The following is a 13047-nucleotide window of genomic DNA, read 5'->3' on the forward strand; positions in this document are numbered from 1 at the left end:
TGTTTACAACGCTTCTCCAAAGTCTCTATTTCTAGGCATAAGAAGTATAAATGAAGTAGAGATCTACTTCTAATCACCATTAGAATATAAAGTACATCAAAACTTATATTGATCTTGATGGACATCCACTTAATAAGATATTCATAACAACAACAATATAAAATGACTAAAAAATAGCAAAGTTGTTTTAACTTACACTACAATAGCCGAGACAAATTTTTAACACTCCTCCTTACTTCAGTTGATACAAATTCTGAGCTTTTCTTTGAGAAATTCAAATTTGCTTCTTGGCAAAGTTTTAGTACAAATATCTACCAATTAAAAGATTAATATTGTAGTACTTTTATCTAGCTGATCATTCGTTTTGCGAATTTTTGAGAACGAATAATTTGATATTGAAATGTTTGGTCTTCCCATGAAAAATGGGATTAATTGAGATATCAATAGCTACTTGGTTATCTACAAACACCTCTGTGCATTCTTTATAAGAGGGCAACATCCATACAAATCCCAATATGATTCAAAGTTGTTTTGAAGGAGAAGACTCGATGGCTTTAGACCGAATCCTAGTGTTTTGGACAACAAGCAATATGATTTTTTTAAGCTTTGGAAGATGCTTTCATGATATTTAAGAACACGAAAACAACAAGTAATGTGAATGATAATCAAGATGAAGATTTGATTGTAGTGGTAAATTTGAGGTTTTATATATATTGATGGCGTGGTTTAAATCTTATCATTTGCAATTTTATTGATTTTATTTACAAAGTAAAAAGACTAAAATATCTTCATAATAATATATCTTATTCTAAATATGGAGGGTAGCTTGTAATTTTTCAATCAAATTGGTGTCTAATTGACTTGTAACACCAACTTAATTAAAATTTAAATAATAGTATGATGAGTGAATCATTCATTAAGTTTAAGTACTGTATTTAAGACAATAACAACATCCACTACCTTATGATGTAATTTATTCATTATTGAATATCATTAATTTAAATATATTTTAATAAAATTAATACATTTCATTACTTAATACTATTTGATACATAAATTTAGCTTTAATATTAAATTTGGTATTTAAATTTTTATACATTATTATAAAAATTAAAATAAAATTACTTTATATTATTTAATTGCAGCCGAATTGACCCAATGAACTAATCCGAATCTAAAAAGCTAGTGGTAGAATAATTTAGTGGGACGGCTCTAGAGTTCTTGCCATTTGAAGTATGTCTAGAGCAAATAGTAAATTTATATTTTTTTTCACTCTTCTAATCATTTCTTATTTTTTAAAATTCTATCTAATTTTTTGTTTAATTAATCATAAGGTGATATTGTTTAAAATTGTTTGTTATACTGAAGTTTAAAGGGACAGTAACATAGAGATAAAATGAAAAATGATACAACATGTGGGGTGGCATGTATGTATTTATGCATTAATAGACTCTTATTGATGTCAAGGTTCTCGGGTAATGACGTTGAGACTAAATGTGATGCATTTGAGAGTTTTGATAAACAATGTTGGGATGCTTTTGATTTATTAACAAAGTTGAACTTAATTAAGCATGTCGTCGACAATATCAACATCATTGTTTATTATGATTTTAATCTTATAAATTTAATTTTTTTATATCCCAAATTTTCTGATAACTTAATATAGTTTTATGAGTTTATTAAAAAATCATGTTATAATACTTAGTAAATTTGAGCCTAAATTTTACCGCTAAATAACTGGAGCGAGCTTTTCTTATAATAAAACAATTTTAATTAAATAATTATAATGCAATTTTATAAAAAAATTACTTATTCAAATTTTTAAAATAAGTAATAATAATTGGTAACATATTAGCTAGAATTTTTAAAAGATTTTATACATAACATTATTTTTATAATTTTATAATTTTAAATATTTATGCAATGATAAAATTAATACTATATGATATATAATATTTTATGGTATTAAAATATAGTATTTAAATAACATATATATAAAGTATTTTATAATATTTTTAGAAAATATTATTTTATAATATTATTATATTTAATAGAATAAAAACTAGTTTTATTTAAGAATACAAACAATTAATCCAATCTGATGCTAGTAAACCCCACTGTATCGCTAATTGGAGTAACCATCTAATCCACGTGTCAAAAAATAATTCATCTAAGCATCAAACAGCGACGTCAGCATCCACCCGATTTCCTCTCTTTCCTTCACACCAGACGCCTTCTCTCTATATCGCAGCCAATGGCGTCAACGGATCAAATAAACACTTAACCAAACAATCAATCAATAATTAGAGAAGAAAAGACAAGAGCGGCCGTTTTACTTCAATTCTTCTGCCGGCGTCTTTGAGTGACGATTTCTAGGCGGCTATTGGTTTTATCTTCCAAGTGCGGTTTAAGGCTTCAGTGCATGCGGAGAATGGGAGGGAGTCGGGGTTATTCAGCGAATCCTAGCGACTACAAGCTTCTAGAAGAGATTGGTTATGGCGCCAGTGCTACTGTTTATAGAGCGATCTATCTTCCTTTTAACGACGTTGTAGCTATCAAGTGTTTGGATCTCGATCGTTGCAACAGTAATCTGGTTCGGCTTTTTCCTCCTTAATTGATTTTCAGTTTTCGATTTTTTTTCTTTATCTTTTACTGTTTCTAGTCAAATAAATGACTGTAACTTAATTTGATTTTAGTTAGTTATGATTATAGATGTTGTCTTACTAAAATTGGAAATGATTGTGGGTTTCTCTGATTGAATTTCGTTTCTTTGAATTCGGAGTATATTAGGTCTTGAATTATGATTAAATTGAAGTTCTTTCTCTTGCTATTTGTTCCTTTTCGAAAATTTCTAAATTGAAAGTTGTTCCTTCCATTGCTTATGAGGAAGCTAGAAAAACCAACTTAATTTGTTATTCGAATCATACAATTTAAATATGACCTTCCTTTTGTAGCATCCGTTCTATTTATTTAGCTGAGGCATTTCAATGCTGAATTGACATTTGCTACTGCGCGTAATAGTGTGTCCACATTCCATCATTACTTAAATCTAGGTATCTTCCATCGGGGAACACTTCACAACGCTGCCACCACTGAATATTTGGGATTTTTCTTTTTCGTTTTTTTATGAAAGTTTCTGTGAGTTTGTAATATGCACATAGAGGAATTGAATTATTGTGGAGTTGATATGTCAAGGCGATGATTATGTTCTCACAGAATTTTTGCTACACAATTTGAGAAAAAACTGAGAGATTAGAGTTTAAATTTGTCACTTGTTTGTGGTGGGATTAAAATCCTGTTCTGCTAAACTGTTTTCTAAACAAAGGAGACAGCTCTACTCTCTTTACGTTTCTTCTCCTTTCCTTAGTTTCCTCTTAATCCAAACAAAGCCTTAGTTCTGATTCATGCATATTCAACTTCTGGAATGTTTGTTGTTTTGTATATAGGTCATCAATCACTCTACTGAAAAGGTTATAAATTTGATAATAATATAATCACTCAATATGTCTGCATGCCACAATTTACTTTGGCTATTTGAATTTTATTTATCATGAGAGATACAGTTTAGGTCTGTATTCCTACTCTTCATGTTAGTGGATGCATCCTCTGTTTATGATATACTGACTCTTGATGGCTAATGCTCTATTGTAGGATGACATACGTAGGGAAGCTCAAACAATGAGTTTGATTGATCACCCAAATGTTATACGGGCATATTGTTCGTTTGTAGTTGACCGTAACCTGTGGGTAGTCATGCCATTCATGTCGGAGGGTTCTTGTTTGCACCTCATGAAGATAGCTTACCCTGATGGACTTGAAGAGCCTGCCATTGGTTCTATTCTGAAAGAAGCGCTTAAAGCTTTAGATTATCTTCATCGGCAAGGACATATTCATCGAGATGTTAAGGTCATTGCATGATTGACATTACTTTATCCAAATGATTTTATCATTCCTGTGCTTTGATTTTTTATTTTTTGTTTTTGACATTATAGGCTGGGAACATACTGCTTGATAACAATGGCACAGTAAAGCTTGCTGACTTTGGTGTTTCAGCTTGCATGTTTGATGCAGGAGATAGACAACGTTCTAGAAATACCTTTGTTGGGACTCCTTGCTGGTGAGCTATCTTTGTCAAACTGGTCAAAGGATTGGCTGTATCCTCTGCTGATCTCCAGTCGGATGCTTTTGACAGAGTTCAATTTTTTTCTTTTCTTTTTTAATTATTTGATATCCCGATATATCCTTTCTTTGCAGGATGGCACCAGAGGTCTTGCAGCCAGGAAGTGGATATAATTCCAAGTGAGTTTTAATGTGTTTATGATTTTAAAAATGATTTTAGGTCTTAGAATTTTGCCCAAATACATTAGGGGACGTAGGTATTTTCCTCTTCTTGGTAGCAAGGTTTGGTTGTGATTTTAACCTAAAAGTTGTCCTGATTTGATCCGGGCAAGTTATTTGTTCCAAAACCTCAAATTTCATTTTATCAGTTCATCATAGCTTTCTGTTGAAGTACCTATGTACCTCAAAGCCATCAGCTTTTCATATTCATTGCAATGCATATTAAAATATTAAAATGGTATTATGGCAATCTGGTTGCATTTCGTATAGCTATTAGGTTTGGATTGCATTTAATATGGCTTCGGTGCTTATAGAGTCGATGTAACTTGGTATATTTAGAGAAATGATCCATTTTGTTTTCCACCGTAATTTTGTAATTTTATTAATTGGTTGCATTATTGCACAGGGCTGATATATGGTCATTTGGGATAACAGCATTGGAGTTGGCTCATGGTCATGCACCTTTTTCAAAATATCCACCAATGAAGGTATCTAATCCCATTTGAAAAAATATTAAATGGTGAGCAATGAGGGTTTGATATATGAGTTCTTAGTCAACATTTTATGTCTTAAAACTTTGCCTTCTAACAATAAACAGGTTCTCTTGATGACCATACAAAATGCTCCCCCGGGACTTGATTATGATCGTGATAAGAAGTTCTCTAAGGTACTGCCATTCTTTCTGGATACAGTGACATGCATTTTATTTGTCAATACGTACACATAATGTTGATTGAGGTGTTTAATTGTGTTTTGCAATTGCTTATTTGTCATAGCAAATTTCTAATTAAAGGACTTCCAGTTGTAATCAGTCTTTTAAAGAAATGGTTGCCATGTGCCTGGTGAAAGATCAAACAAAGAGGCCTACTGCAGAGAAATTATTAAAGCACTCCTTTTTCAAGCATGCAAAGCCTCCTGAGCTTTCCTTGAAGAAATTATTTTCTGATCTGCCACCACTTTGGAATCGTGTGAAAGCTCTTCAGGTTGCTGATCTCACTGCCACAGCCCACAATGCAGGTGTTTTGTACATTTTTCCACAATGTTTGTTTAATGTAATCCTTCTTCTTTTCTGCAGCTTAAAGATGCTGCACAACTGGCTCTAAAGAAAATGCCTTCAGCAGAACAAGAAGCTTTATCACAGGTTAGGAGTCATCAATCAGAAGTTATCTTTATCTTAAATTGTATTTGCCTTTGCATCAGATAACATATCTGTGAAAGTTTTAGCCGTTGAGTTGGGTGCAGTTGTATTTTCTTACTTCTGGGGGTGTTATCTTGTCTTTGTTTGTCAGAGTGAGTATCAAAGAGGAGTAAGTGCCTGGAATTTTGATCTTGACGATTTGAAAGCGCAAGCATCTTTGGTAGGACATATTTTTAGCTTTACCTTTAATAATAAATATTTTAATATAGAGACATAGTATGCAATTTAATTTCTTTGCTGGTTATATCAATTAGTGTATACTAATTTTTTTCACTTTAACATTCTAAGGTCTGTGATGATGATGACATTCATGAGTGCAAAGATGATGATGAAAGCATGAAATCAAGCCTTGGTCATAAGGTCAGCAGTTGTATTATTTTTTTGCCTCAGAAATCTGTGATACATCTTTGGACTAGGTTGAAATACTACCTTCTGTACTTATGTAACTTGAAATTGTATTTTTGCCAAATTTTTCCTTTATAACAAACTACATAATTGGTTCTTGTTATTGGCTGACATGACAGGCTACAGCTTACTGTGAACCTAGTTTGGGAAAGTTGAGTTTAAATAGGGAAGTATCTCAGGCTGAATGTAGAGGTCCAGGGAGTTTCGAGTTATTACAAATTGATTGCTTGAATGGAAAGGGAAAGAATCTGGAATGCGATATAGTTGAAGCTGGTTGCCAGGAGATTCTCGGTTTGAAGAAAAATGGATCAATCATTGATGTTATGGGATCAACTTCAGAAAATGATGTGGTCTTAACCAGGGCTAATACAGTGAAACCTAGGGAAACCCAAACCGGGCCACTCACACCTGGTGTTGTTCTTAGTCATTCATCTGAAAGGTGAGCTGTATTTCATGCTTAGGTTTGCTTGGGTGTTTCATATGACTTCTCTTTATGGGCTTTTAAACTGATATGAACCTGTTTTTATCCACGTGATCTTTTTTTTTTTTTGGCATAAGCATGAACACATTTGATTCTAATTTTAGTCTAAATTGAAGCTTATAACATGGGAACAGGACTCAATCTGCTATATGACGGCTGTAAGCCATGATTAGCATTTTAACTTCAAACATGAATGTAGGTCTTTCTTTTTGGACTGTTCTATTGCCTGTGGTTGTGAGAATAGATGCATTCTATAAATTGGGCTAGTTAATTCACTCACATGTTTTTACTCTGCTGCTGAATTATGTTTTATTAAACATGGTTTAAAAGTTGAGCTAGTAAAAATATACTCCTGTTTTGGGTTATTTTTTAGCTCTCTCCACCCCCCAAAAGAGAAAAAAAAAAAAAACCAAAACAGAAGGGAAACTCAAGTCTTGATTCCAATGTTCTTTGGGTTGATTCAACCAAACATTGATAATGATGGATCGTTTTAAAGTTACTTATATATTATAGTTTCCTGTGTTATTTGTTATTGCTTTGGCCTTGTTATGGTTTAGAAATTGAAGGATAGGAAAGTGATTTAGCTCATTTGGTTTCATATGTGATTAATATCTTGTCTATTTTAGCCTAAGAAAATAAAGTGGAAGAGAAAATTGTAGATGTTAAGCCTATGGTCTGCTGATGATTAGGTTTGAGAATGAAAGTTTACTTGCAAATGAGAGAGTTCGTCAAGTTCGTAAAGCACCAAGCTTTAGTGGTCCATTGATGCTTCCTAATCGAGCATCTGGGAACAGCTTATCAGCTCCAATTAAACCATCAGGAGGTAACAAATTCATAGCATTTAGGATCATTATTGTTTTTTTATCACCTGGGTCACCACCAGTGCTACTATTATAGCTGCTAGGATATATATATATATATATTATAGCAAATTTTCTCCTACAACAGGGTTTAGGGATTGTCTGGATGAGAAGTCAAAGGCTAGTCTGGTGCAAATTAAAGGTCGATTTTCAGTAACATCAGAAAATTTAGATCTTGTAAAGGTAAGACTCAATTTTAGTACTATATTTGTTCTCCCATGCAACTTCACTAACCAAATATTAATTTCTAGGATATTCCTTTAGGTACAGTTTCACGCCGATCTTTGCAGGTGGGCTATTGGTCTTTGGCTCTTTGCTTAAATATTATTATATTAACAATATTAATTGTCCACTTCTTATTGGTTGCTCTGTTTCTTCTTTAGTTTCAGACTTCACCTATCAGAAAGTCTGCTAGCGTAGGGGATTGGATACTTGAATCAAAACAAGTGGTTTGTGATCTATATCTTTCCTTCAACGTGGTTGATTATGAATTTTTGTACTGTTTCATTTATTGCAACATTTTGCATCTTGAAGCTTAAGGATCTCTTATTAACAGAGGAACTGGTATTAAGGTGTGTGCCCAGGTAATAAGGTGAGGCAGAAATCAAGGAAAGGTCCTCTCTTCCTTCTGGTGGGAGACACCTTTATTGAGGCACATGCCATTGAAAAGGCACTGAAAGACTTTCCTCACTCAACCAACTTTTTTCTGTTTGTTTATAATACAACGAGCTGATAGTAGCAAAAAAATAACTTGTTATTTTGCTTCAATAAAGGAAAGGTGCTAACATCCATGTATTAACAACTTGATAACCACACTTCATAGAAATCAAGTATATATTCATCTCATCTTTTATGTAGCCCTATTTATCTGCTAATGGAAGCTTTCCAGTATGTTGCTGCACTAAATAAATAAGTTGTTTTCTTATGGACCATTTCTTTTCAGGCTATCAATCATGCCCCTAAGGATTTGACCAATGGTAGTGTGTCCACATCGATTCTTACAACTCACCTTCAAAATCTTTTCCAGCGAACCTCACTGCAACAGGTAAAGACTTTGAGTTGAGACAGTATCTTATTTTGTTTATAGAGTGCCTGCCTTAAAGATGAATGATGTTCTCACTGGAAATTTCTTCGGCATGCTAGGATCTTATCGTGAATTTGTTGAATAGCTTGCAGCCAGCTGAGGTTGTAGATGGTCAGTGAAAGCTGATCTTCCTATTTCTTTGGCATGATTAAACTAGGAAATACAGTGTTTAGCAGTGTAGTAATCATTTTTCTATTTTGTTTTTCCAGCCTCACAAAATGGAAAGTTGCCTGTTCTACCTCGTTCCGAGAGCAATGGGAATGTGAGAGCCTTGTCATTGTTTAGTGTTAAGTAATTTCAAGTGGTTTCTTCTTTTGTCCCTCTCTGATCTTCGTGTTGTTTGAATAGGTTGAACTTGAAACAGCAGCTTCTGAGAGGGAGCGTCTACTGCTCGGCAAGATCTTAGAGCTACAATCTAGGTCGGTTGTCATGAATTCTATACCAAGTAATTTTGTACCTTGGTTTCCCACTACACATCCAACTTTCTCCTGATAGTCTCTTTGTTGAACACTTATTGTGGCAGAATGATGAATTTGAGGGATGAATTGAATGCTGAAAAGTGGAGATATGAAGAGGTGAGTTTCTTACAGAGTTTTTATATAAATGAGAATAGCAGCTTCTACTTTATTCTACGATTGCGGTGTCACTGATTAGAAAAAAAGAAAAAAGAAGCACATGATATATGGAGTAATGATGGGTTAGTAGGGGGTGATGATTTGAACAATGAAAATGCAGTTGCAACAAGAACTAAGGCTCATGGCTGGTGCGGAAGAGAATGGAGATGATGCTGCGTGAAAAAGAATGGGGGCGTCGTTAACAACGTTAGAAACAGAATACGGCAGGGAGCTCTTTTAATTACTGAATAAGCAAATGTTATGCGTACATGACGAGGATGTTTTCTTCCATATTTCCATGTAAATATAATTTATATCCCAGAGTGCAGTGCAGAGGCAAAGCCCATTTATTATTTATTTATTATGGAACGTAACCTATAAGCTTTGCCTTTCTGTAAAGAACATCTTCTGTATATTATTATTGAAAATTGTATATACATACATATACGAAAGTTATTGAAATTTGCAAACAAACCATTTAAGATCTTATTATTTCAACTCCTTTGAACTTGTATTTATATTACCTTGAATTGTTTTATCTTTATAAAATCGGACTATTTTAGTATTAAAACAATCTTCATTTTCTTCCATGCTACCTTTCAAAATCCCTCCATTAAAAGGTTACATAATTTATGCTTCTTGGGTTAACGTTTTATGTTTGTCCCAAAAGTATTTAGTTTCTGCTTAATTTTTTTTATATCTAGTTAGTATTTGACTTTGTATTCTTTCATTCAAGTTGATACCTTTGCATCATGGTTTGCTTACGCAACACTGATAACCAATTTAAAGATGACATGTGGTAACCTTTTAACATGCCACGTGGTAAACATAATTAAAAAAATAAAAAAACTTTAAAAATATGTACATTAATAAAAAAATATAATTTCTTTTGACATCAAGACCTAAACAAAAGTTTTTGAATGGACACCTATCTTATCTAGATTCATTCTAGATATTTAAATTTTTATAAAAATTAACTTTTAAGGTTATTATTATTTTGAAATATATATAAAGTTTAAATTTATAAAAAATGTAAAACATATATTATTAAAATGTAAAAAACCTATAATATTTTGAAAATATATAAATTTATAAAAAAATAAAAATCATTAAAAAGCACGTCCAGAAGGACTGGACAATGCTCCATCTAGTTTGATTCTTGATATTAATTGTTTTATTAATTTATATATTTTAAAATTTTATATATTTTAATTTCAAAATAATAATATAAATAGCATGATATTTATTAAAATTAAATATATAAACCTACTAAAAACATTTGGAATGAATTTGATTTGTATTTGGACAATCATTGTCCAAATTCATTGTTAATGTTAAAAAATTATACTTTTTATTAATTTATATATTTTTACATATTTATTTTTATTTTTATTTATACTTAGCACATGACATGTTGAAAAGCTACTACGTGTCACCTCTGAATTGACTATCAGTACACGTTAGTGTAATAGCCCAATTTACCCGGGCCCATTCAGAATAAGCAGAAAAAAACAAGAAAAAATAATTAAATATCCACAGTCCAAATACATAGGCCCAACATAGCCCAAATCGTTTTTAACCTAAACACTAGCCTAGCCCAATATCCCCAACCCAATTACAGTAGCCCGATACCCCGGCCCAATTACATTGAAGCCTAAAACGAAAATTTTCAGAAGCCCCTAGGGTTTCCAGAATTTTCAGCACCGCAGCCCGCAGGCTCCCCTCCACATAGCGCCGCTCTCCCCAGCCACGGCCACCTCCGTACCGCCACGTCAGTCTCCGTACGCTGTACCTGCAAGAGGGACAAGCAAACAAAAAGAAGAAGCAGAAATCGACAGCAAAAAAAGGGAAAATAAGAAAAGAGAGCAAAATACATTTTCTTTTGTAATTTTCATTTTATTTTCGGCTATATAAAGCCATTCTTTAGCGTTTGTAAGGTTACAGACACACATATTGAAATACAAAAAGAAAAGAAATCAAAGATCGGTTTTTTTATAAGGTGAATCTCAAAGTTGTTTTCGTTGGCTTTTTATTTTTATTTTCTCCGATCTGTTCTTCATTGTCGTATACATATGTGAAATAATAAAAAAGAAAAGAGAGAACCCGTACCTGGTTAAACCCGCAGCCGAATCCTTCGTTGGTTCCGATCGGAACCGGATGGTTGGGGGCTCCGATGTCGAAGCGGCGCGGCTGAACGAGGGGAGGCTAGGGTTTTCATTTCTTTAGTTTGTTTTCTTATCACGTTTAAAATGGCTAAACATAGGTTTTATTTCTGATTTTTTTTAGTTTTAGGAAAACCATGAAACGACACCATTTGAGGTTTCCAAAACGGTGTCGTATTGGCCAGGCTCAATGACCTGATCCAGACCAGGCCAGATCCGCGTGTTTTGGTCTTGGATGGGATATTTGCGCCATTAATCCCTCTACTTCAGTTGATATTTTTAATTCTGTTTTCTTTATTTTCTAAATTGGTCCAATTGTTTTGAATTCTGTTCATTTCGATCCATGTTGAAATGCCGCGTTTTGGAGGGACGGGATTATTTCCCATTTGGTTCCCCAAGTTATCCGCGTACTACATTTGGCCCCTTTGCTCTATTTTATTTTCATTTATTCCTTTCAATTCCATTTTTATTTTAATTTAATCTACACTTGTTTAATTTAATGTACTTGATTTTCATTTTGTTTAAAATTTATTATTCTGTTTTTATAAAATATATATGTTTAATTTTAAATCTAGCATTTTTTGTTTAAACTTAATCTTTTTGTAAATTTATCATCAATATCATTTTGATTTGTAATATATTATTACTTCAGATTTTTCATTAACATTGTTCAAATTTATCATGTATTATTATTTAAACTTGTCATATTTTTAGGTAAATTCAGTATAATTTGTGTATATTCATTAATAGTTTTATAATGTTTTTAATTTCTCTTTTTACATTTTTATGTTTTAAAAGGTTTGCATGATAATATTCTTATACAATAGTATTATATATATACGTACATACTTTATATTAAATTATTTTATTTTATATATTATTGATTTCATATTATGAATCATCATCTCATATTGTACATTATTATTCAATCATTTTTTATTCGTTCAATATCATTTAAGTATCAAAACCAATTTATTCAAGAACTTTTAAGATAAAGCAAAGTTCAGTATTTGAAATCTTCGAAAGAATTGAGCCCTAAGTATTGGGTTCTAATTTTCCTTATCGAATCTAAATAATCGAGATTATCCTTTAATTAAAGCATAAATAAAAAACTCATTCTCGAGAATTCAATACGTTGTGTCCTAACGTATTGGATATGACATGTTGTTTTCTCGAGACGAGGATTTTTCTAACAAATGAAAATTAAGGCAATATTCAATATTTAGGAATTTTGTGAATTCGAACCCTAACTTACTGGGTTTTGATTTTCTCATTTGACCTAAATAACCAGATATCCTTCTCAAAATACATAGGTTTTAAAAGTCAAATGATAAACTTAATTTTGAGGATTTAAAATGTTGCACTCTAACTTACTGAGTGTGATAATTTATTTCTTTGAAATAAGTGAGTCATATCATCCAATTCATTTTATTCAAATTTTCTTTTCAAAGGATCGTATTTTAAAATCTTTCCGCATTTTCGACACTAAGACTAATAACAATCGATTCGGTACCAATTTTGGGCGTCACGAGGGTACTAACCCTTCCTCGTGCGTAACCGACTCCCGAACCTATTTTCTCAAAATTCGTAGACCTAAAATCGTTTTCAAGGTGATCCGATCACACCTCATTAAAAGATCGGTGGCGACTCCCAATTTTCATTTTTAAGTCAACAACAACTAGCTTTTTGTTTTCAAAAAAGTGGTTTCAACAGTTAGTATAGACTAGAGGTGTTCATGGGCCGGGCGGCCCGGCCCAGCCCGACGGCCCGCCTGAAATATGGAAGGGTTTGGGTAAAAATATAGGCCCGAAATATGGGCTTGGGAAAAAAAACGAGGCCCGATTAAAAAAAGGGCCGGGCCTCGGGCACAACTTTTTGGCCGGGCACCGAATAATAAATATTTTA

At 32.6% G+C, this 13047-nt stretch overlaps 1 protein-coding gene and 1 long non-coding RNA gene across 11 annotated transcripts; one reads left to right on the top strand and one right to left on the bottom strand.

The window, feature by feature from the left end:
* The first annotated feature begins 2235 nt into the window (after window positions 1–2235).
* On the top strand, window positions 2236–9478 carry LOC105791309 (serine/threonine-protein kinase BLUS1). Of its 10 annotated transcripts, none has more exons than XR_001132901.2 (21): window positions 2237–2593; window positions 3652–3906; window positions 3993–4117; window positions 4255–4299; window positions 4745–4826; window positions 4937–5005; window positions 5151–5321; window positions 5414–5479; window positions 5628–5696; window positions 5825–5896; window positions 6061–6380; window positions 7112–7245; window positions 7371–7465; window positions 7534–7572; window positions 7666–7731; window positions 8226–8327; window positions 8426–8467; window positions 8576–8628; window positions 8715–8785; window positions 8890–8941; window positions 9102–9478. XR_001132901.2 is itself a non-coding variant. In XM_012619326.2 (21 exons), the coding sequence occupies exons 1-21, from the start codon at window positions 2423–2425 to the stop codon at window positions 9159–9161; spliced, it is 2163 nt and encodes a 720-aa protein (XP_012474780.1). In that variant the 5' UTR covers window positions 2238–2422; the 3' UTR covers window positions 9162–9478. The 10 variants fall into 10 exon arrangements, 4 of the variants coding, with proteins under 4 accessions (XP_052490877.1, XP_052490878.1, XP_012474780.1 ...); XM_012619326.2 differs by having other exon boundaries at window positions 2238–2593; window positions 7672–7731; window positions 8426–8477; XM_012619325.2 differs by having other exon boundaries at window positions 2239–2593; window positions 8426–8477.
* A 1000-nt stretch (window positions 9479–10478) lies between these two features.
* On the bottom strand, window positions 10479–11357 carry LOC105791310 (uncharacterized). Its single transcript, XR_001132920.2, has 2 exons — window positions 11090–11357; window positions 10479–10772 (listed from the first exon to the last, which is right to left on the bottom strand). It is a non-coding gene; the product is annotated as an uncharacterized LOC105791310 (long non-coding RNA).
* Window positions 11358–13047: the final 1690 nt, after the last annotated feature.

Source organism: Gossypium raimondii, chromosome 8 (genome assembly GCF_025698545.1).
Source record: "Gossypium raimondii isolate GPD5lz chromosome 8, ASM2569854v1, whole genome shotgun sequence".
Lineage (NCBI taxonomy): Eukaryota > Viridiplantae > Streptophyta > Magnoliopsida > Malvales > Malvaceae > Gossypium > Gossypium raimondii.